Raw genomic sequence first — 24,602 nt, forward strand, 5'->3', positions numbered from 1 at the left:
CCCAGATTTACCCCAGATAATTATTTGTCGTTTACAGAGGCTATAAAAATAAATCAACGTCAATGATCAACCATCTAATGTGACCTAATTCGGACTGGTGCCCAATTTTTAGGTTCAATTTGTAATTAATTTTATAAAAATTTTGGCAAGAAGCTACTGTGCTTGTGAGAGAAGCTGCAGCTGATGCAGTAAATCCTGGCAGCTTCAACTCATTTAAATGCTACACATGCAAATTATGCATAAAGTATCAAAGAAGAACACACTCTTCCTATCAAAATGATGTCACCGCAGAAACAATATAAAAGCATCATCTCACAAAGTCCCTTCAATCAAACCCCACTGAACAAAATTACAGCATGTTTTGCTGAGGCTTTTATTCCATTAAGGCAAACTATTACTAAATTAAAGCTGCCCCCCTGGGATTGCTACAAATCTGCAGAGTAGAGCAGCAGACACTCGCTTTAAAATTCAGCTTTCTCTCTATGATAAAGTGAATGAATCGATACGCTAGCAACTGATCAGTAGTCAGGCTAATTAAAGTATTCAGTTTGTAGAAACAGATTCGTCATTGTAGCCCACATTACTGACTCTGCCAATAATCTTGTAATAGATTGTTGCAGCACATTGACCTGTACAGGGGAGTACTGTGACGGGAATGAGAACGGGTGGGGGGGGTGGGGGAGGTCACAGTCACTCCCCACCTCTATTATGGAATTATCATTGAGCTCAGGCAACATCCTATAAAAATGCATCTTTGTTTTAAAAGAATTCAGTTAAATCAAACCTTTGTTACACATTCTTCATAGATTGTTAGTCTCAACTGTTTACAATAGACATGTATCTATGTGAAAAATGTACTCTGTTGTCTGACAGAAATTATACTGTGGGTTAGAATCAACGAAGACTTGGAATAGGTAGAGGCGTCGGATCCCCAAATGGGGGTCTGACCGACTTCACTGAGTGGTCTGGAAAGCTTTCCCCACCTTGCCACACAGATGGGTTACATCTGGGCTGTGAAGAACGGAGAGCCAGCTTGTGGGTGCTTGTCAGTTCAGCTTGAGGGAGGACTAGCACCATCAGCAGTATGAGCCTGATGAGTATCTGTCTGAAATGCAACAAATCTCCTCTGACCCCAAGCTCTATGGGAGCTCTCCTCCACCACTCAAGACTGCTGTCTACACAAAGTTGTTTTCATTAGTTAATTTTGGCATCACTTTGTACATCAGAAGATGTTAATTTATGGAGACTAGCAGTTAATCTGTAAAACTATGCAGGGATAATTGTAGCAATACTAAAAACATTACATCATTTTTATTCTTAATGTTCAACACTGACTGAGACAGGTTCGGACTGTTCGCTTAACTATGATCAATTACTTTACTCCCTTCAAGCAGTCATAGCCAAGCCTTTACAAATTAATTCCTTTACCTCTTTATATGTCCCTTATTGATTTGCTGCAATTTTCCCAGACACTTCCTTTTATCTTAATATCACATTTGCCCTATATCTTTTTTTAATGGTTTAACAGACAACTGTGCCGCAATTGTTATTTTTCAACTTTAACATGTTTGCTGCAATTTGGAAATAATGTTGGTATGCTAACAAATATTACTATCTTTAGTTACTACCCTTTTAGGCCCAAAAGGTGTAATGAGATTATAATCCATTTAAAAAGTACATTAAAAGTTGCTTCATTTAATTGTTCTTATAATTAGATGTTGAACACCTACTGTATTGTTTAAAAAAATGGTTGGGCTTTGATTGGTATAAGCTTACTAGATATGTATAATATTAAAATTAAAACTGAACAAAATTAGCTGGAAGTAAAATGATTTAAATGTTGAGAAACAAAAGACAAATTGAATAATCATATTGGATTGGTTTCATCAGAACTAAACGTTCAAGTCCTGAATCGTAGGTCCCGGATTGCATGATTACCTCATTTTGTTTTTCCAGCCTCCTGGTCACAACCAGCTGAATCATCCCCCGAATGTTCCCCTCCATCGACATGGAGCGGCGCAGAGTCTCCATGGCCTCGTGGTTGGATTTCCCCTGCAGAGACTCCCCGTTTACTGCTATGAGCTGGTCATTCACCCTCAGGCGCCCATCCTGCAACACAGAACAGGTCCTCATCTCAGGGGACACGCCTACAGCAGTGGCTCATTATTTTCCTTTTTTTCTTAGTCACCCATGTATTAAACAAATGCAGCTTGAGTTGTTAATGGAAAGGGTTACAGTTCCTAGGCTCCAAGGGACTTGATTGCTTATCAGAGAATTATGTTGCCTGAATGTTAAATGGAGTGTAAAAGAGCACTGGAAGTTTATTAGGATGAATACTAATTATGCTATAAAAAACCCTTAGATCGTTTTCTCTCATCTCTCATCCACGGAGGAGAACTGCTTCCATAAACCATTGGAGAGGCAAAAAGAATGTACTGTGTTCCTGTTTAATTGAACTTAAAGTCCTTACAACATAAATGTAATATTCACAGGTCCTGTATGAAGATACTTACAATAGGTATTGTTATGTTCTAATATGAGACCTCCAACACAATTTCCTTACATAAATGTTAAACTTTAGATTGCTGGGGTTTCCATATACAGTATGAATCTTTGCCTGCTGCCATATAGTCTTTATTTTTAACATTTGTATCTACTATTGCTGTTTATAGTGTGTTAATTGATATTGATAAAATAAACAAACATACAGTATGGCAAGATAACAGAGTGAACATATTCAATGGGATGCACATACTTTGTATACATGTGCTGTTCCTTACAAAATGTACTATGCAAAGAGCATCCATGCTGACAGACATAAAAGCTGCCTCTTCCATATCTAGACATGATGACCTTATGGGCTATTCTAGAGAGCAGACTTGACTGCAGATTTCCCACTCCAAACCTTGCTGAAAGAACAGGTGATAATAATTGATGCATGTATCCCATATAGAACAATTAAAAACCTCTTTCATCACCTCCTATCAGTAGTATCTTGTATGGTTACCTTTTCCCATTTTCATAGCAGGCATTACAGCTTTTGTGCAACACCTGTATGTGGTTTAAAGGTTAAAGTGGCATCGCAATTTAACTTTGCAACTTTTAAAACTGCAAGTCTGCACGGAATCTCCTTTTCTTTTTTTTTTCTTTTTTTTTTTACAAATGCAAACCCGGTTTTCACCCAAACTGAGCCAGAAGCTACACCTGTGGAGCTGAAATACACTTCTGTCAACAAAGCATTGGAACCTAATCCAGAGACGATGACATAATGGCAGTAAACTAACCCCTGAATATCTTTGGAAGCTTATGTGGATTTTAAAGCCTCTTCATGCTGTCATCCCCTTCACTCTGCCCTTTAACCTGGCCTTTCAATTCCCAGGCAAAACCTAGCCTGGCCTGGACTGACCTTCAGACATCCAGAGAATTAGTGCAGAGCCTGCCTCATTACTTTAATTAAAAACTGACTTTGTTTTCACTGGAGAAGGATGCATACTGCAAAACTGCAAATAATTGCCAGGTCTCAAATAATTGCCTGTCTCCAGTACGCGGCGAGTCAGCTGGCAAATATTGTAAATAAACGGCAGGTCTCTGTCATTGCCGTCAAAGCCACCCATAATATTATTATTATTATTATTATTATTATTATTATTATTATTTATTATTATTATTATTATTATTATTATCTACAGTGGTAGATCTAATTCCGTTTATAACACAAATTCGTACTTATGCTTGTTCATTTTCCAAAGTTTTGCATACCGTATCCTTTCGCTTTATACTTGAGAGTGTAAAATAATTGTTATAAAATCACACTGTTACTTAGTTCCCACTGACACACAACCTTTTAACAAAGTTGCTGGAATGTTTAAATTGAGTTATGATGTTGCTGCAAGATTGTGTGTCAGTGGCTTCTCAATGACCGCATGAAGCATGCGAAGCTAGTGATCTAATATAAACACTGTTCTCAAATAACACTGTGTAAAAAAAAAAAAAAAAAAAAAAAAAAAAAAAAACAATTGTTCCTGGGTAGTAAGTTTTATTTCCTAATTGCTTATGCCTCAAAAGTATAGAACATGGCTATTATTCCCCACAAACTTTGCTTTTGTGACCAGGACAGTGATATTTCAAAATATCACTATTTCCAATGGGAAAATGGGCAAATGTGTGTCTTTTCGTTCACATAAAATCAGAAAAAAAACAACATATGAATCCAAATTAACATGTATTTATACTAAAGTAACACAAAGATGACTACAAAAGATTTAGAAGCGAGTAGTTTTTCGAGATTTACAATTATACTGTAAATATGTTGTTTTTTTCTGACTTTATGTGAACGAAAAGACACACATTTTCCCATTTTCCCATTGGAAATAGTGATATTTTGAAATATCACTGTCCTGGTCACAAAAGCAAAGTTTGTGGGGAATAATAGCCATTTTCTATACTTTTGAGGCATAAGCAATTAGGAAATAACACTTACTACCCAGGAACAAAAATTGTGTTACATAATGGGTCTCCAATATGCGCCAGGTCTGCAGGAAAAAATTGTAAATAAAAACTGGAGGCAAGTTTTATGGTATGCACAGTCATAAAAAGTACTTTCCACCCTATCTTAAACTTATTCTCAAACAGGTTTTTTTGTTGTTACATATAATAATATATATATATATATATATATATATATATATATATATATATATATATAATTTAATATATAATATAATAAATATTTTTTTTAGGCACAATGAGTGAACTCCATCAAGCCACATTCTCAGAGACGGTAACCACACTTTCTGGCTCCTGAAAAACTCAGCAGGCAATAAATAATATATCACACTTCTGCCTATTTCAGAAGTGCCTGTGACCTTTGAAATTTAAAGGAATGCGGAGAAAGAAGACGAGAAAGAATGCCTTATGAATAAATGTTGATGAAATATTGCTGTTAGGGTGGTAGGGTCATTTTCTCACTGGCATTTCAAAACTTCTTGTACTGATTAGGCAACCCAAGGGTGTGAAAAAGTTAAGGGCTAGAAATAAGAGCTACAGATTATACAGCCATGGAGAAATTTCCAAGTTCATGAGAATACATTTGTTGGGAGTGCCTGTGAGAATATATTAGTTTCCAAATTTGTTCCCAGGTGAAAGGGATATTGTGGAGATAGTTATACTTTCATACAATGTATGTCACACACACACACACACACAAATATATATATATATATATATATATATATATATATATATATGATATGAAACTTGGTATTAACATGACCTACTATAGGTTATTGAGAGTTCAAGATCCTGGTGGTTCTGGTGATATTCTGGTGTCTGTCTGTCAGTCACTACACTTATTAAAATGTGATGAGACTTGTTATTAACATCATTTGACATACATTCTTGGGTGTATCCGATTGTGGGGTTATATGGGTGCACCTCTCTGTTCACCCGCCAGTTTGTGTGTCACATTTACATTTCAACATGTCTTCTAGATCTTAATTATTTGTATTTTTTATTTTCCATATACAGTTGAAATGCGCCACGGTAATCAATGTTTTCCCGATATTGATATCTGTAATTCTGAATTTACAGCTGCGGCAGGGGATTTTATTTTTAGACAGGTCACATAAAGGTGCTCAGTCAGATCATAGGGAAATGCTCACAAGATTACAGGATCATTTGAAAATATGTGGGGGATGTTTTGGTATACAAATTTGTGCCTGTTTTTCCCCCACATATAAAGCAATATAGCAATTACCACACATCAACTATGTGTCTACAATCTTTCCTACAGACAAACTTCCAAATGAGCAAACTGTTACATTCAGCACATCATTATTTTCTTTTGTAAATGATGCATCTTAAATATCGTAAGTAAATTACTTTGGACAGTACTGTACGCCCGTACATGTAGTTTAACTGAGTGAAACAGGAATGCTTTTATTAAATAAAATAATCAAAGCCAGAGACTGCCTGGATTAGCAGCCACGAAACACGCTAAATACAAATTACAAACATGAAGGGTTTACATGAAATGTGAAATATGACTCACATCCCATGTATTGCAACATTAACTGTAACTAGGCTGCTGTACATTATTAATTACAGAGAGAGGCGGACTCAGCAGCCAATATGTCAGAATGTTAAATTTATGAACAGTTTAGAACCTCTTAACACACAACAGGGAATTGCGGAGAAAAAGAAAGAGATTACAGATTGGAGCATTAAGTGTATTAAAATACAAATGTACTTTTTTAGAGAGAGTCTGATTACTCTGCCTCACAGACAGCAAGAAAAGACTGTCTTCAAATTAATGCCAAAGGGACGTTCTTTCCAAGTCTGGGCTAAGCGTGTCTATAAAAGCACAGCTTCTTTCCCAGCTAAAGAAAAGTATATTCTGTACCACAGCTACATCATAATCTGGTTTAAATACTGAAACGCAGGTGCAAAGATAAACACATATCAATCAACTACAGTAGATCTGTTTAATTACTGGCATTACTCGCAGAGATACATTTAGAGTTGGGCTTTATTTAGACGTATCCCAGTGTTTGAAGCTATGGATGATATCTACTGCTGCTACTTACTGTAATGTACATGTCATTATGTTAAGTTTACATTTGAGGTGGCATAACCAACAGAAGAGTGCTCTGGGTTGTGGAGCAAGAGGAGTAAATTGGCATAACTAGCTTCAAAAGTGGAAGGGATAGTTGCTATAGCTGGGGCAAAAGGTTTATTCTAAAACAATCTTCAGTCAATGAAAACTTGATTGAAGCATGCTGCCCCCTCTTCCCTGTGTAAATTAGGCATATGGTCATAGTTGGGTTGCTTAAACTGTGATTTGTTACCTGATCATGTCAAACACAAAAGGATCACGTTCACTGTTAGAGTCATACGGCAGGCTGACACCATCCCAAGACGATCCATACCTTAAAGGCAGCCCCGCCGTGGATGATGGATTTGATGAAAATGCCAAGGTCAGCTCCGGTCTCTCGGGATTTGTTCCCTTTCAGGCTCACTCCCAGCCCAGCTGAGCCAGAGTCATTCAGAGGGACCTCGAACATCATCTGCTCCTTACCCTCCTGGAAGGGGATGACACAGTCCTGCTCCCCCTTCTGTTAAAAACACAAAGAGAAAGACATGCCGTTTTAACACATTATAACACTATTTCACCTGATATTACAAATTATTATGTTTCACCTAACATGCTTTATAAAAAGTGAGCACTAAATCAATACAATAATAGTAAAAATGAAAGCAACCATGTAAAGCAATAGCTGTATGTAAAGCAGGGAAGCATCATGAACATAAACGAATTTAGAACAGTTGCAGCCATATATATATATATATATATATATATATATATATATATATATATATATATATATATATTATAATATATACTGTTCTCTACAGCACAATTCATATTGATACTTGCATCTCTACTACCTATGGAACAGATATAGCTGAGAGATCTCTACTACCTATGGAAAAGATATAGCTCTTTTTACATATATGTAACAGGATTAAGTATGTACCAGGCTAGATTCTGAAAGCTATTTACTCCAATTTTCATTACCACAAGAAACAACTTAAGGCTACCTACAAACCTCTACATGTAATGTGTAGTTTGTATATTTCTGGTTTAGGTGTGTTTTTCCTTTCTGAAAATAAATAAATAAATAAATAAATAAATAAATCGACAATTTGGAGTAAGTATCTATGAAAAATAAACCCATAGTGTCTTTATATATAGACAGGGGTTCACATAACTGGTACTCAGGTACACATGTGCACCAATAAAAATAAAAAAGCGGACTTCCATATTGTTTTTTGACGCACATACATACTGTTAGTACAACAGGAAAGCATTTTTCATATAGGCTGTGATATTATCCAGCTGTGATCCATACCTGCCTAACCTTTTCTAGTGAGTCTCAAGGTCTCTGGGATCTGTCAATGATCTCCGGGTAACTAAGCTGATTATCGCTGACATCACTTAAATACCAGTCCCCATATTTCACACAAGGCAGGAGGTTTCCTATTCACCAAAAAGTCCATCCTTGCTATCGCTAGATTGGCTGCTTAAAGGATTTACATTTAAAAAAAATGAAAGAGAAAGCAATAGGTGGAATCACTCCAGTTCACAACATCAATCATTTTCTTTTAATGGACAACTGAAACAACCATAGCAGGGATCTCGCTTAAGCTGTTGTGTCATAAAGCTAACGTGTTTAACAACACTAATAAAGTGAACAACTGAAGTGCTTTTCTTTTTTTTTCTAATTTGTAATCATCAATTATTTTTCTTATTTTCTCCCCAATTTGGTAAGCCCAATTATTATTATTTCATCCTTGTTCACTGCTCCTACCCACGCGCTGACTCGCGAGGGTCGAAGAAGGACACAAGTGTCTTCTGAAACGTGTGCCATCAGCTGTCTGCTTCTTTTCACTCTACAGGCCTGCCCCTGGTCAGCGCTCAGCCAATTGTGTGCTGCCCCATGGGAACTCCCTTCCATGATCAGCAGTGGAATAGCCTGGACTTGAACTGGTGACCTCCAGGCTATAGGGCACATCCTGCACTCCATGCAGAGTGCCTTTACCTGATGCGCCACTTGGGAGCCCCCTGAAGTGCTTTGCTTTTTGCTTTTGAATCCTCAGGGCTGGAATTTGGTGCTAGGCTATTGAAATGAACAGAACACATGATGATTTGTTAAAAATGTAATAACCAGCAATCCGTATTCCTACTTAAACATTCATAAACTGTTGTTGTTGTTTCTGACACCGCCATTAAGCAGTGCTGCTTGTGAGCACGGGTTTTCACATATCAGCCTCACGCCTTCCTGATGCATATTCATATGTGTAAGCGGACCACTGAAACCTTTGATTCTGAACCCAACATCCTTGACAGGGGTGTAAATCATATTAAAACTTAATATGAGAGAGAGCCTACTGTACTGGTGCTAAATTATTACATAACTCCCTAATCAAGCTCCCCATTCAACTTCTCACACAACACAAACCTTTTCTCCTGATAAGCGTGGGTGAGTCATGTGAATAGTCCAGACCCAATGAGAAACTATCATCATCTATGGTTGCTAATTAATAATAATAATAATAATAATAATAATAATAATAATAATAATAATAATAATAATAATAGAAACATGTCCTAATTTAATGTAATTCGTGTGATACTTTTCACCCCTGATCTTTGACATCCAAATTGTTTGAACTGTCAGAGGAGGAGGTGTATCTAGACAGCAACTTGGATGATGATTGCATATCAAACCATTTCTGCTAGTACTCACTTTAGAACCTAATCATAAAAGCTAAGTGAACCCCTGTATAAAGAATAAATTAACATTAGGGTTTTAAAAGATTGGTATTTTAAAGAATGCATGTCCAAGATCCAAAAGGCCTCAAGTTTTTATTTTTTCGTGAAGCATTCTTAAAATACAGTCTGTGATGTGTATGTAAGTATGCCACAGCGTAAGCTATCAAAAGATGTCAAAATCTCACCACAGCGCACAAATTGAATAAATCAATAATGATTGAAACTGAAAAATAAATATATAATACATGCCATTTAAATTTAATAAACACATTTCTGTCCTTGAGCAAGAATCACTCCTTGTGAAAATCCTGATACCATCTATATGCAATTTACAAGAATCCACACCTCATAAAAATGCATTTTAAAAGTCACTTTAGATATATCCATGTTTATCTAATGCAGTTCTAAATTATGTTCACTTGACGTGGGAGGTAAGATGAAGCCAAATAATCCTACACAGAGGGTTTCATAGTCCAGAGATAATTAAAAAAAAAAAAAAAAAAAAGTTTCACATGAGTGTTCTGAAAAGAGCTTCATCATAAACAACATGTGTTTGATTCAATGTATTTTTATTTTTAAGTTGATAAATAGCACCCAAGGGCCATGTTGCCATACAGAGATATACCTGTTTATGCTGTCTATTATGCAAACTGTATTCTTCCATGCTACTTTTCATAATGACTGTATTAAGTTAAGTTAGTGCTTGACAGAATACTACTATTCTGTACATATTAGAAATGTTGCTGGCATTTTAGTTTTAAAAGACAGAAATACACAAAAGAGATTCACACACACTGTTAGGAGATGTTTTCACAAGGATGGCATTTAGTTCAACCATCGTTTTTAGATCAATTGAATAGACCCAAAAGTGTTCAAAACTGAGGTACTAGGGAGCTGACCTGAGCAACAATAAGTTGGCACATTACAGCACTCCTTGCAGCTGCACACTATGCTCCCACAGACAACTGGTGTGATTTTAAAAACCTGACTTGTAACCCACAGGTCCCTGCAGGACCTTGGTCAACCTGTCTTTGTGACTGGGTGTCTGTCTACACTCCAGGCCTTTTCATTGAGGTCTTCCCACTGTGAACTGCCAGCTACCCTGAAATTCTGGCTTGATTGACAGAGGACAGGGCTTTCAGATTGTATGTCCTTTCACGCTGGAATCCAGTCCCATGAGTCATAACCCGGCTTGAGACTTGAAACCTTCAAGTTCCGAGCGCACTACTCACTGCTATGTCGTACAATATAGACAATGTCCAAATTGTTTCACAAATACTGTACTAACTCTAAATATATACCAATGCATATTTAAATTCGGTGTCATGCCAAGAAGTATTTTTGTATCACAATAATTAAACTGACCACAGTACGAGGAATGTTTTAATGTGTACTGTACATTCAAACAAATAAGGAACTGTATGGTTTCTGGCACTAAATAAGGAACAGACCATAAGGGCACAGATACTATATAATAGGGAAACAGAATAACAATAAAAAATAAACTGTACAGTGGTTTCTCACAATCTAAGTGGCACAATAATTTTTTTGCTTAGCTGGTTCATATTGTGTTTTGACAGCTGTTATCCTGTTTGGAAGATTTTGTCAACTATATTTAACCTACAAAGACACGTATAATAGGATTGGGTGGTTCGTCTCTGTCCTTCAACGCTTCGGCTTTTATCCAGCTTGTCTCACCGATAACACAATGCCTGTTGGTGGCCAGAAGCCTGCTGCTTTCTCAGTTCCGAACTATAAAACACCATGTATGTTCTAAGACAATACACTTATTAAACTCTGGGGTCAACACGACCAAGAATTAAAAGTAATTTAACCACAATAAAGTTTAATGTTCTGAGAAGGATTTTATAGCCTTTGAAAAGTGACACCAAACATGCCTGAAATGTATAATTTATTATAATTTCAGAATAATTAAAACAAACACATAGTAACTTTATTTAAAAAAAATAAAAAAAACTTCAAAACTTGAAAGTAACAGTTTTTATTTTTCTGAGAAAATGTTTTGTGAGAAAAGGAAACCTGATGAGGAAAGCAAAGATGTGTCTAACTCATCAATGTAATGACTGTAACCAAGATGTTTTTGATGGCTGACATGTCAGCTCCTATATCCTTACTCAAAGCTTGGAAAGGTCCAATGCTTTGTCATTAGTGTAGATGTGATCAAAGGGAATGGATTAAGCCTTCTATTTCATATTTGTAATACGCAATATCTTCTAATCTCGCCTGTCTGTAAATCCACTCTAGATTATAACTTGACTTCCAAAGTAGATAAAAAAAGAAGAAATAAAAAGGTGATAACAGCACATCCAGTTACCATGCACAGTGCAAATGTGTCACACAATCCTTTTTTACACAATAAGGGATTGGGCCTGTGATGAGATGGAGAGAGAGAGAGAGAGAGAGAGAATAATGTTTACTGTATTGGAGCCTCATTTATGATAATGAAATGCATGAACACTGAGTGTTTCAGCTATAATCTTCCTCAGAAAATCCCTCCCAGGACAAGGTCAATTAAACATTAAACATTCATTCCAGCTCATTATTAATTTCAGATGACCACTGCACTTTTAATTGGCTAATTTAGGTAATATGATCCAGCATTTCTGATAAGAGGATCACTGTATCCAGGCATATTTTCTTCAAGCCTATAGCAGAGATTTTTATAATGTAAGAAGGTGATGGACGGGTCACAGGGAACTGACAAGTGGCAGTGTTCGGAACGTTACACAACGGATTTGGGACGGTTTAACAAGGTATTAAAAGAGCCGGTTACACGGACAGTTTTATTTATTTATTTATTTATTTAAACTTTTTTTTTTTTTTTTTTTTTTTTTTTTAATCTCCAGTGGGAGCAGGAAAGGAAACTACATTTATTCCACTACCTGCCCAGTGTCCTTGACTGTTTCACTGTCACAGCCTTGCAATGTGTTGCCTAACCCTGCCAAATTGTTCCATAATGATATTCTCCCATGGGCCTTTTTAGTCTTCATTTTTCAGCAGAAATGAAGACACTCTTGGCTTCTGAATGAAATAAAGGAGTTATGTGTTGTCTTTATTTTTGGCAAATAGTGAGAGAGCAGAGAGGTGTGTTATGGAGTTGAAAGGTTGTAGTCTTCATTTTCTTTACTCCGTGTGTCAGACCACACATGGGCAAATGGTCTTCCCTGTGGTATTGAGTAACTTCAAAAGCCAGCGCTTTCTTTGATTTGTTCTCTGTAATTTGGGTTAGAAAGTCTTAGGAGGTTTACGTAGTAATTTTTATTATCACTGAATCTGTGGAACAAAAAGCAGACTAAAAAATAAAACCCTAGCTTTTACTTTTAAAGCACTGGTTTTAAATAGGGCAAATGTACTCTTTGATGTGGTTAACAGATGAAAATGGTGTGAGAAAATGCATCAGATTAAGTGTTCAATTCCCATAGCTTTAGGCTTTATATACGGTTGAGTTTCAGGTTATTTGTTTTCTACAAATAAGATACAAACTGCACAACAGCATATAGAGACAGTCACGTTTCTTCTGCGTAAAGCAACTGCTGTGGCTCTCTTTACAAATAATAATACATATGCTGCACTTGTTTATTACAATTGTAACCAAAAATGTCTCTTACACATTATGTCAGATATTTGAAGGGTTCTTTGTGGTTCCAGCTTTACTGTTTATATCCTTTACATAAACACAGTTTATGTGATAAGTTTAGCTTTTCCCTTTGGAACAATTATACAGTTTAGATGTGAAAAAGCAAAGGGACTGAGAAAACAAATAATCCTATGGTTCTACCTCCCAGGAAGCCAAAAGGGAACACAGTATTTGAAAGTTAAGATCAAATAAATATATCGTGGGCCATGTGTTTTTATAGTACACACAGCCATGTGTATTTTATTAAAGGCTTACTGAGCTTTCCAAGAATACCACAAAAAAAGAAAGATCTCTCTTATAGCCAGAGGTATATTTTACATCAATGCAGAGGCCGTTTGCGAAAACTACAATGACCTCTATGGGCTTTTCCACTGTGACAGGGGTTCATACAGTATGTACAAATGTCCCAGTTTTGTGTTTACTTTAGCTTAATGGGAAAAAAAAACAGCCAACTATACATATTACTGTTATGTGTGCAGTGCTTAATTTGTAAAGAAAGAGGTGCCGGGGCGCAAGCAATGACAATATCGTTCTTATGAACCGCACATTCAAAATCATGCCAAGTTTACTTGAAAGAGCATGTACTAGTGTTTTTCTAATCATGTATTCTACATAACATACAATGGAGCAGTACGTGCAGAAAAATACATTAAAGGGAGGAGGGGAGGAGTAGGGGGCGGTGACTATGTATTTTCTACTTTTTTTTTGCTCTGTGTATAAGCTCTATTATTGTGTTTGTTATGACTTGGTATTTGAAAGTGGACAGGCATTCAGATGACTCCAGAAGGCCGACATTGATAAAAAATAAATAAATAAATAAACAGATAAACAAACAAACAAACAAACATTGGCTTAACCCATTGTCCGCACTGTAACATCTATCCATATCAAACATTATCAGTGCTGTGAATGCAACAGAACCCGCAGTTTGTGGAGTTTGAATAATAATAATAATAATAATAATAATAATAATAATAATAATTCAGTTTAGGCTAGACAGTTGTTATTTTGGTTTGTTTTTATACTCTATTAATTAAATTCTATTCATTGAAAAAAGGCAAGAGAACCCGACCGTTGTTATTGTTTTTATATTTTTTTAGGGGAAGTTAAGTGTAAGGTTCCAGGTACAGGCAGGCATGAAAGCGTTTCATTTCAGCAACAACCCTAAATAAGACGTTGTTCCTGTTATTAAGCAGTAGTAATAATCAGAAGAAGTGGTATTTAAAAGTAAAAAATAAACTTGTTGTTTATTGAAATGAATGTTCAGCTTTCATAGTGCAGCTTGTTGTGTAGTGCTCATTCAATCAAAGCAACTAAGCTTATTTGTGTATAAAAAACGAGTCACAAGTCCTTTTTTTGCAGCCAGGGTTATCTTAATAGTAAGTAGCTGAAATTGTAAAGTAATTAAATGTCACTGGCAGCGTACTTTGTTGAGAATTTTAAGAAAATGCATTTGCGAGCAAAACACTATGACATTTTTAACTAGCTGAAGAGGTGCACAAATTAACCACTGTGTGTGTGTATGTGTGTGTGTGTGTGTGTGTGTGTGTGTGAAGTGTGAATCAGTGGGATGAAGCTACAAATAGTGTTAAAACACTGTATTTTACTTTTGGATTTCTTTGGACAGAGCAGTCACTTACATGGTCTTATTCCTGGCTGCAAAAGCATTCCAATCCACTTTACACAGCTGACAGGTTACAAGGGCAGATGGGTCTCGACACAAAGGCTACAGGCCTTATTTTACTGTTGAACTATAAATTGAACTGTACTGTATTTTTTTTAAGCAGCTACATGAAACAGAGAGGGGTTCTCTCTGGGTAACAGATGATTTAGTTTGAGTTATTAAATGCATTATTTAGCTAGTAACCCAGTCCTGACCTGGAAGTCAAAAGGAGTCCTGGGGGACGTGATCTCTTTCTTGGCAAGGACGATTTGCGTTGTATTGAGGAAGTAATGCAAGTTGTTTATGGATGTCTGTTTTGTACATCATGAGCAGATTTATCAAATCAGAAACGTTTGCTTAGAATATTATAAAACCCCACAGCTGTGTGTAGCAGAATGAACTGTACAATATCACATCTCATATTGGCCCTTTATAGACATTGTGACCATATGGTAACTGCTTGTTTTGGGTTTTTAAATGGGTTTAGCAAATGCTTGTATATGTTCAAAACAGGTATTCAAATACAGTTAACGATTCATAACTTCACTATGAGATTTTAAAGCGATGCCAGCATGCATTTTAGCAAATACCATTTTTAAAATGTACTTCTATTTAACTCAGGATTTCCTGCTTAAAATATAGACTGACACAGCCCCCTCTTAAATAATAAAACCAAAAAAATAAAAATGCATATGATAGTCTAGCATTCTACTGAAAAACAAGACTGATGACTCAATTGACTAATTAACAAACTAAGGTTAAGCTCATGAAAAAACATACATTAAATAAATCAACTACTACTGCATGGAGAAGTAAAAACAGTACAGCTTTTATAAGTGTCATTAATTCAAACGCAATACTTTACCTACGTACATATTTATTTTGTATCCAAATCATCATCAATTAAGCAGTCCACACTTGCTCATACTGGAGGCACTTCAGAAAAAGGGCTTGTGTGTTATGAAGTAGGAGTCAATCTGAATAAATTACTTCATATGAATTTAACACAAATTCAATAAGAAATAATAAGCTAGTTATATGTAATTACACTTGACAGTTACTATAAAGCATTTTACTTCTTGTTAAAAGAAGGGATCATTTAAAATAACAGCAGACAGGCACCTTCAAAATGACAAGGCAATTTTTATCCCATCGACACAAAAGCAATCTCCTTAACTGTTCTGATTGCTACAATCAGACAGTCGACTGCCCTTTGAAAGATTACTGGCAGTCTATGGGGCATGGTATCTTTAAAAGACTTACAGTATTTCAACCCTTACCAGTCCTCAACTTGCATCTATAAATTCTCTTTAAAAGCCTCATTCTAAAGATAGATAAAGATCCATCAAAACCAACCTTGATATGACTGAATCCAGCCCCCCAGGGAGCCCTCGGAAGACAGAATGAGTACTGGGTTTACTCACGGGTTAATGCTCTATGAAGACCTTTATTTTATTTTATTTTATTTTTTTTTTTTTAAATGTGTTAGGCACTGGATTATAGATGGTGCAAAATGTTGGTTTGTTTGAAGACAGGACGACACAAGCCATCTGTCATCACCCTTGTTGTGTTTGGACACATCAGCAGGATGACACTCCCATCTGGGAAACACAGTAAGAGTCAGCTGTGGTGTCTGCCTTTAGTGATAGCCAAGCCCCTGTGCTTCATGGGTGGATTGCTGGGGGCAGCACATCACTCGCTGCGAGCTGCTTTTCAACAGGTAATGGACAGCTTTCATTCGGAAGCTGCCTTTTAACGCGTTAACCAATGGAATGCTCTTCCTAAGTGCCACTGGACATTTTGTTAATGGACAAGGAAAGGCTTTTAATTCCATTGGTTCTATATGTGTTCTACCTGATCATTCTATAAATGGTTAAGGGTTTTAAAAATGTTTAATTCTGTACAATTTAAAATGAATAAAAATCAGCAGGTTGTTTATTATTATTATTATTATTATACCAAATTGTTCTCAAAGTATAAGCACAGCAAGTGGTGCTTTTTTTTTTGTAATTTATTTAGAACTACGAGATGGCAAAGTGATTTTACATACTGTAGAACACAAATGCAAGTCTGCTACAAAGTACTCAGCAAGCACCTCAATGGTTTAGTTCAGTGCTGTTAGCAATGACACAAATTAACAAATGGCATTATGAACCTTTAACCCTTAAAATGTATAATTAAACAAATAAGTACAATTCCTCGAGTAACACATATAAAGGAGGTCATGTTATTGTATTCAATACTAAACACACACACACCCCCCACAGTCCAATGTTATTTTCCAAAACTGCTGAAATGTGCAGAAAAACAAGTTCGTTTTGGCACTCTTTCAAAAGGAGCCGTGAGGGGAAGAGGCAGCACACAGCTGCAAAGTGATGCAAGGTCAGATCACAGGGACCAGCATGTTTGAGCACTTCCTGTATAGCTGGTGAAACATGTGCGAAGGAGCTGTCGCCAGCCCAATTCAGTACCGTAAAAAACACTGGCCGATAACAGAAGAAAAATAAACACACTTCTGGAGGAGGTGGTGCAGTGATTTGTAAGGGAAGACAGTTAAACCATACTAGGGGGACAGTGGAGGGGTTAAAGAAAAAGGGAACAACAGGGATAAGACAAAAGGAGGAAATGCTTTGCTTCCTCTTTTCGGGGCCGCCACACACAAGAAAGATCAAGCGTGCCAGTTGAAGGAATCAATCAAGCTCAGGACTATGGAAGACGGAGACCTAGTTCAGGAGGGGACCTAGTGGGGACAGACAGGCTGAGGAATGGGGTTTGTTTCTGAAGTGGTGCTGAAACAATACATTTTGCATATCCAGAAAATAAATTTACAAAACAGTCTTTTCTATTAAGTAGACTTCTGCAGAATCTTTAAATGACACAGTTATACACCTTTTACAGTGTCTAACTAATCAGACTTTTATTATATATTGTATGAAATGTAATGTTTTTGTTTTGAATGATACAAAGCAATTTTAAAGTTATAAAGCGAGTAAAAAAAAAAAAAAACTGCAACAAACAGCATATAGTACCTGCATATCTGTTTAATCATAATCTAATTAAAATGGGTACCACTCTAGTCTAATGTGCTTCTTTTTTTAATGAAAACAACACAAATGCCGCTACTGATCCCATCACAGAGATGTTAAAAAAAAATTATTCAAAATACCCATTCCCACATCACGTAATTGCGCAATATAATACCGTCATACCCCTTTCACATACCCAAATGAATCATGTGAGTTCCAAACAGCTTCCAAACCTGTCAATTTTCATGGCAAGAGACACAAAACAAAACAAATATATAAATAAGCGGAACAACATGGGTAAGCGATTTAAAAAAAAAATAAAAAATGTATATATCAATTTCTTATCTTTTAATGAATGGCGCTGCAGAACTGTAGTGTACTGTAAATGTCCATGTGCTTGCATTGTACTCTATATATATATAGTACATATGTGGAAAATTGAAATAAAAATATTTAAGTAGGGACGCATTATTAATATTATTTTCATTTAGCTGTCTGATACCAACTGCAGCATATTAAAAGTTGTAATGTTGGCGACCATCAAAAAAAATTAAAAGTTCTACTTATTGGATATACTATCAGCTACTAAAAATTGCAGATGTTTTATATATATATATATATATATATATATATATATATATATATATATATATATATATATATATATATATATCAAACTGTTGTGTTTGTTGCTCACTTTGAGTTTCCTCTGCATTCGAGAGAAGTCCCCCGATCACATTAAGTGGATTGGGGTCTGTGCCCCCAAATTCTACTGCACAGTTCAAAGTGCTGTATCTGTTTAGTAGCTGCCACTCATAGAATTGTAAAGTTAACAATTCCTTAACTTCTTCCTGTCTCCAATTACTACCTCGTTCTTGATCAGTCATTGTATTTGAAAAAAATGAAAGCGTGTAACACCGACAACAAAAATACCCAACACCTCCGGTATACAGTCATGTGAAATGCTGACTTTCAATGCACGTCCACTATAGTGTTTCAGTGTCAGCATGAAGCACGAGGGGGTTCAGAGACGGCATAAAATATCACGGCTCTGTGACGGTATAGGCCAGGAGTCTCCAATCCTTGTCATGGAGGGTCTGTGTACCGCTTGTTTTTTGTAACTATACCCTAAATTAAGTAATTTGACCAATTAAGCTTATAAAAAGCACTTAATTGGTCCCTTGTATAGGCAATTCACACAGACCAGAATTAATTTTTTTTTTTAATGTGTACATGTTTTGCTCAAAACCTTTGACCTCTTCAATGGACTTTTTTGCTGTTTGTTTACCTTACTTACTGTATAACTGCACCATGCACTAGTTTTACACATGTAGAGCTGCTAATATGATGTTCAGATACAGCTCAAATTAGGTCCTGTATAAACAAAAAACCTATTAAACAGCTTGCCACAATTAAAACAGTAATCTATTGGGCTGTAAATTTAGATGGTATGTTTACTACACAAATAGGTTTAGCAACAACATGACAATCACATTTCTGCATGCACCCCCACTCCCCGCAATGCAAGCTTACCAGCTCTCGAGGTAAGAAGACTTCTTCCTGACGTGCCACAATGAGAGACACCGTTTCTCCTTGTTTGGTACCTCGTAACATAGCAACCAGTTCTTCTTGGCTTTTACCAGCGATGTCTCTGCCATTCACCTATCAAAAAAAAAGTTCAGCCACATAAAAACCACAACTAAACCATTTGTAAACTTGGCATTTCCAAACCTTCAGAATGAGGCTGGAGTGAAATATTTTAGGTGGTTCCACCCTGATTTATTTATTTTTTTGTTGGTTCCTTATTTCTCTGAACGTAAAGGTCAACATCCCAATGTTACAAGTACGTGTTGGCCTTCCCCTTTTTTCTAGGCTACGAGAACTACTTAAAAAGTTATTAATATTAAGATACTGTATTGTATTTATTCAATACAATGTTCCCCTCACATTGGTATTGCACTGATTGGATGACAGGATACTTAGCAAGTGATTTTTCTGAGTGGAGTAAAATAGGGAGCAAATGTCCCACCTCCACAAACCAGCTAGGGTGTCCAAGTAGCTTGTCCTCTCTTTTTGGTGTTCACTTAAATGCTTCATATTTCTATCCTTTTAATCACAACCAAGAGCTGAAAACTACTAAATGGAAACAGCATATCTATATAACTGTTCTAATTTGTTGACTTTGTTTTCCAGAAAAGTTACAAGCAGAACAAAAAAAACTAAACGACATTAAAAGCTAAATCTCATTCTACAGTAATTCCATGAATATAGAGAGAAAATAAAGAGACACTGTCTGTGATAGACAATTAAGTTGGGTTTACCTCCAGGATCCTGTCTCCAGACTGCATTCTGCCATCTTTCACAGCAGCTCCTCTTGGCAGTATGTTTTTCACCAGGATGGGGCCAGGCCCGTGGACTGAGGAGTCTCTGGTAACTACTGTAAAACCCAGGCCCTCTAGACCTGGACCACAAATAACACAACAGTCAGTCCGTGAATAGAGGGGCAGTTTACTTTATTCTTCTTTAGGTGTTTTAATACCACACAAATAATCTATCTAAACCGTGACCAATAACAGACTGAAAAGCATATGACATTTTCTACAGAAACGACATTTGTATGAAATACACCATCTATGGCTGAAGTGGGTCATCCCTGTGATTTTGTACAACATATCTGTAGCTAAATAAGAGGCTACTGGATCTTCTTAACAACTCTGTAATAGTAACTTTAGCAGGTGACAAGAAGTGTGAATATTCTTTAAACAATACACAGTGCCTATAGAAAGTCTACACCCCTTTCAAAATGTTCACCTTTTGTTGCCTTATAGCCTGGAATTAAAATGCATTAAATTTTTTTTTTTTTTTTTTTTATTTATCTACACAGCCTACCCTACAAATTCCAAGTGAAAAAAAAAAATTCTAGAAATTTGCAGAAAATTAATTAAAAAGAAAAACAGAAATAGCTTGGTTGGATAAGTGTCCACCCCCCTTGTAATAGCAATCCTAAATTAGCTCAGGTGTAAACAATCACCTTCAAAATCACACACCAAGTTAAGTGGCCTCCACCTGTGTTAAATTGTAGTGATTCACATGATTTCAGGATAAATTCAGCAGTACCTGCAGGTTCCCTCTGCTGGGTAGTGCAACAATGAGCACCAAGGCACTTTCAAAAGAACTCCGGGACAAAGTTGTTGAAAGGCACAGATCGGGGATGGGTATAAAAAAATATATATCAAAGGCCTTGAATATCCCTTGGAGCACGGTCAAGATGATTATTAAGAAGTGGAAGGTGTATGGCACCACCAAGAACCTGCCTAGATCAGACCGTCCCTCCAAACTGGATGACAGAGCAAGAAGGAGACTGATCAGAGACGCTACCAAGAGGCCAATGGCAACTTTGCAAGAGGTACAGGCTTTTATGGCCAAGACTGGTCAAAGTGTGTATGTGACAACAATATCCAAAGCACTGCACAAATCTGGCCTGTATGGTAGGGTAGAAAGAAGGAAGCCATTACGCAAGAAAGCCCACCTTGAATCATGTTTGAAGTATGCAAACAACACTCAGGAGATTCTGCAGCCATGTGGCAAAAAGCTTTGTGGTCTGACAAAACTAAAATGGAATTTTTTTGGCCTAAATGCAAAGAGTTATGTTTTTCGCAAACCCAACACATCGCATCACCCAAACAACATCATCCCTGTGGTACTGTGAAGCATGGTGATGGCAGCATCATGTTATGGGGATGTTTTTCATTGGCAGGGACTGGGGCCTTGTCAGGATAGAAGGGAAAATGAATGGAGCAAAGTACAGAGAAGTCCTTGAGGAAAACCTGTTGCCCTCTGCAAGAAAGCTGAAACTAGGACAGAAGTTCACCTTTCAGCATGACAACAACCCAAAGCACACAGTCAAAGCTCCACTGGAGTGGCTAAGAAACAAAAAGTAAACGTCCTTGAGTGGCCCAGTCAGAGCCCAGACCTAAATCCAATCGAAAACTTGTGGCATGATGTGAAGATTGATGTCCATCAACGTTCCCCAAGGAACTTGACAGAGCTTGAACAGTTTGTAAAGAATGGTCAAATATTGCCAAATCTAGGTGTGCAAAGTTGGTAGAGACCCTTTCCAACAGACTCGCAGCTGTATTTGCTGCCAAAGGTGCTTCCACCAAGTATTAACTTAGGGGGGTGGAGATTTATCCAATTATTTTCAGTATTGTATTTATATATATATATATATATATATATATATATATATATATATATATATATATATATATATATATAATCAATAAAATAAAAACTTTTTTCCCCTTAACCGTGTGGGGTATGATGTGTAGATAAGTGGAAAAAATCCTCATTTAAATGCTTGAAACTCTGAGGCACTGACACAACAAAATGTGAAAAAAGTTCAAGGGGCTGTAGACTTTCTATAGGCACAGTATGTTGCGAATGAAAATGTAAGATGACAACAATCTTTACGTGGTCTTCAATTACATTTGCTGCAGATAATGTACACGTAAGGAATTAACAAATGCACACTTTGTTAAACAGAAAACGGCTGTTAGCAGCAAGGCTGTGTGGATCAAAGCTAAACGCAATAATCTGGTAGAATTAAAAAAAAAAAAAAAAAAAAAAAAAAAACGAGTGTATTCAAGCAGGTTAATTCACTGTGAATGATATCTTTGTGGACACGTGTTTGTAATTCCAGTATGATGGCAAAAGACAAGACTTGCGTCTCCCTCACAGACCTGCTTTTAGAAATCCAGCAAACCTCTTCTTTACTGTAAGGCTGGTTTACTTTTCTAGACAGGGGAGTGTAACAGAAAACTGGCACACACACGGTTTATGTAACCATGATGATGTTTGTGAGTTATGAAATACAAAAACAGCAGGTTGAATCACAGGGGATAAGGATACCTGAGTAACTACATTATCACACAATGACCTGCTCAAAGTGCTGACTTAGGGTTACTGTCAAGTCATTATTACAAGAGTGTTGCTGTAGCAGATTAGCTTTAGCAGGATAGCCTGTCATAATGTGTCAACCTTAGGACAAATTATATGGCAGATCACTGCACCGTTCACAGGTAAAGGAGTTAGCAAAGACGTGGATAACATTTCTTTATTATGTCTCATTGCATCTAGTTAAGATACCCCTAATGGTTAGAACGTCATACTGTATTTTGTAATCTGCCTGATGTTTCATTCTGACAGAGTATTTTCAATTATTCGATTAATAAATAGACCTATTTACAAATATAAGCTCTACATGCGTTACCTGTGTAACGTCATCATTGTGAAATACAATAGTTTGCAGACATCATTATAACATCCTATTTCTGCAAGCAAAATGCTGTAAACAAACATTAAGGAACACCACCAGAACCACAACAAACCTTTTAAAATGAAAACAGTCACCTTTATTATCTACTGTAACCAAAAAAAAAAACTGATTATGATAAATCATTTCTTCCGTACCTTTTTTGAGGTCAATTTTGATTTTCTTGCCTATTTTCTTGCTACCAAACCCTACTAGAGGGGAGAGAGAGGAGTTATTTTTCACCAATGTATTTTCATTGATGTTTCTAGTCGGAGAGAGACTAGTGTTCTGAGGCATCAGAGGATGTCCAATCTCCAGTTTCCGATTGGCTGGAGCAGGCTTGGGTTTCACAGGGAGTGGAACCTGGAGCTTCGGAACTCTGTCTTCAGGCTCTAGGCTGTACAGGTGACCAATCAGAGTCTTTTCATATCTATCTCTGTTGGGTGCAGGTAGCACATCCAGGCTGACGGTTTGATTTTTCATGGCTTGTCGGAACAACTCTTGCGATCTATTAAGAATAAAATTGCAAAGTCTTTATCAATTCCAATTATTGAAGATACATTCGCTTTATTTTATCATTCTAGTTTATTCACTCAATAAATTTAAAAAACAATTATTTCAGATGAAATGAAAACATTTATTTTATAAAGCTATTCCCCCCAACAATATGAGAGCTCAAAAAGTCGTCTGAATACAGCTTTTGCAGTTTATCGACCTTTTTTATGTTTTTTTTTTTTTTAATGTAAAACTTTTACCAGGTTTTTGAAGAACCAACAGTTTCAGTAATAGCAAAATGGTGTATGTAGTATCTTAGAACTCAAGCTGAATAGTTAGCTATTTAAACTGTATAACGATTGTAGGCAAATTGTCAGCACAGTACTTATGATGGTCTGTAATACAACACAAGTGATTGCTATGAAGTGTACAAACCATTTATTGGGATTGCTACTCTGACTTCAAAATATGACTGTTACTGCTATCAAACCATGAATAAAACTGCTATCACAATAAGTAGATTCTATTATCTTTCTTCTTCACCGGCATTGGGAAATTCCTATATTTGTGTATTTGACAATGAAGACAGCTAACAGCATGGTATGATAAAAGGAATACAAATATACTGTGTTTCATCTGTAACAATTGAAGTAACTTTTCTTCTGAAGTTTTTCATTATGTTTTTCTTTATGTTAAACAGACATTTTCTCTGCAACAATGGACCCTGAAGGGCCTTTTTTTTGTATTAAAAAAAAACAAAAAACGCACATAACATCCCCAGAGAATTCAACAAGCTTATCTTTGGGAAAGAAAAAAAAAAAAAAAGATATATAGTATACATTGATGCATAGAAAATAACTGACATCAAAAGAACCTCTACTTACTGAGCGAATGATTTGTCCATTAAGTCTACATTATTGATTTTAACAATGCATTCGTTGTCTTGAAAAAGGCCTTCCCTTTTGGATCTGCTGTTTTCTTCCACACCCCGGATGTACAGACCAAGTGCCCTTTAAAGAAAGCAACAACAAAAAACAACACATGACATTAGAAACCGAATACAAAATCACAAGCAACACATATTTGTTATGTTTAAGGCCTGTTTGACTAAC

At 36.4% G+C, this 24,602-nt stretch overlaps 1 protein-coding gene across 1 annotated transcript in view; it reads right to left on the reverse strand.

The window, feature by feature from the left end:
• LOC121322139 (partitioning defective 3 homolog B-like) overlaps window positions 1-24,602 on the reverse strand; it is a 230,041-nt gene that overhangs the window by 105,164 nt on the left and 100,275 nt on the right. The window contains exons 7-12 of the mRNA XM_041261680.1: window positions 24,375-24,500; window positions 23,154-23,503; window positions 20,003-20,142; window positions 19,215-19,343; window positions 6,927-7,112; window positions 1,939-2,109 (exon numbers count right to left, since the gene is read on the reverse strand). Coding sequence (XP_041117614.1) covers window positions 1,939-2,109; window positions 6,927-7,112; window positions 19,215-19,343; window positions 20,003-20,142; window positions 23,154-23,503; window positions 24,375-24,500 — 1,102 coding nt within the window. The remainder of the gene's footprint in view (window positions 1-1,938; window positions 2,110-6,926; window positions 7,113-19,214; window positions 19,344-20,002; window positions 20,143-23,153; window positions 23,504-24,374; window positions 24,501-24,602) is intronic.

The sequence above is a fragment of the Polyodon spathula genome, chromosome 10, assembly GCF_017654505.1.
Source record: "Polyodon spathula isolate WHYD16114869_AA chromosome 10, ASM1765450v1, whole genome shotgun sequence".
Classification (NCBI taxonomy): Eukaryota; Metazoa; Chordata; class Actinopteri; order Acipenseriformes; family Polyodontidae; genus Polyodon; species Polyodon spathula.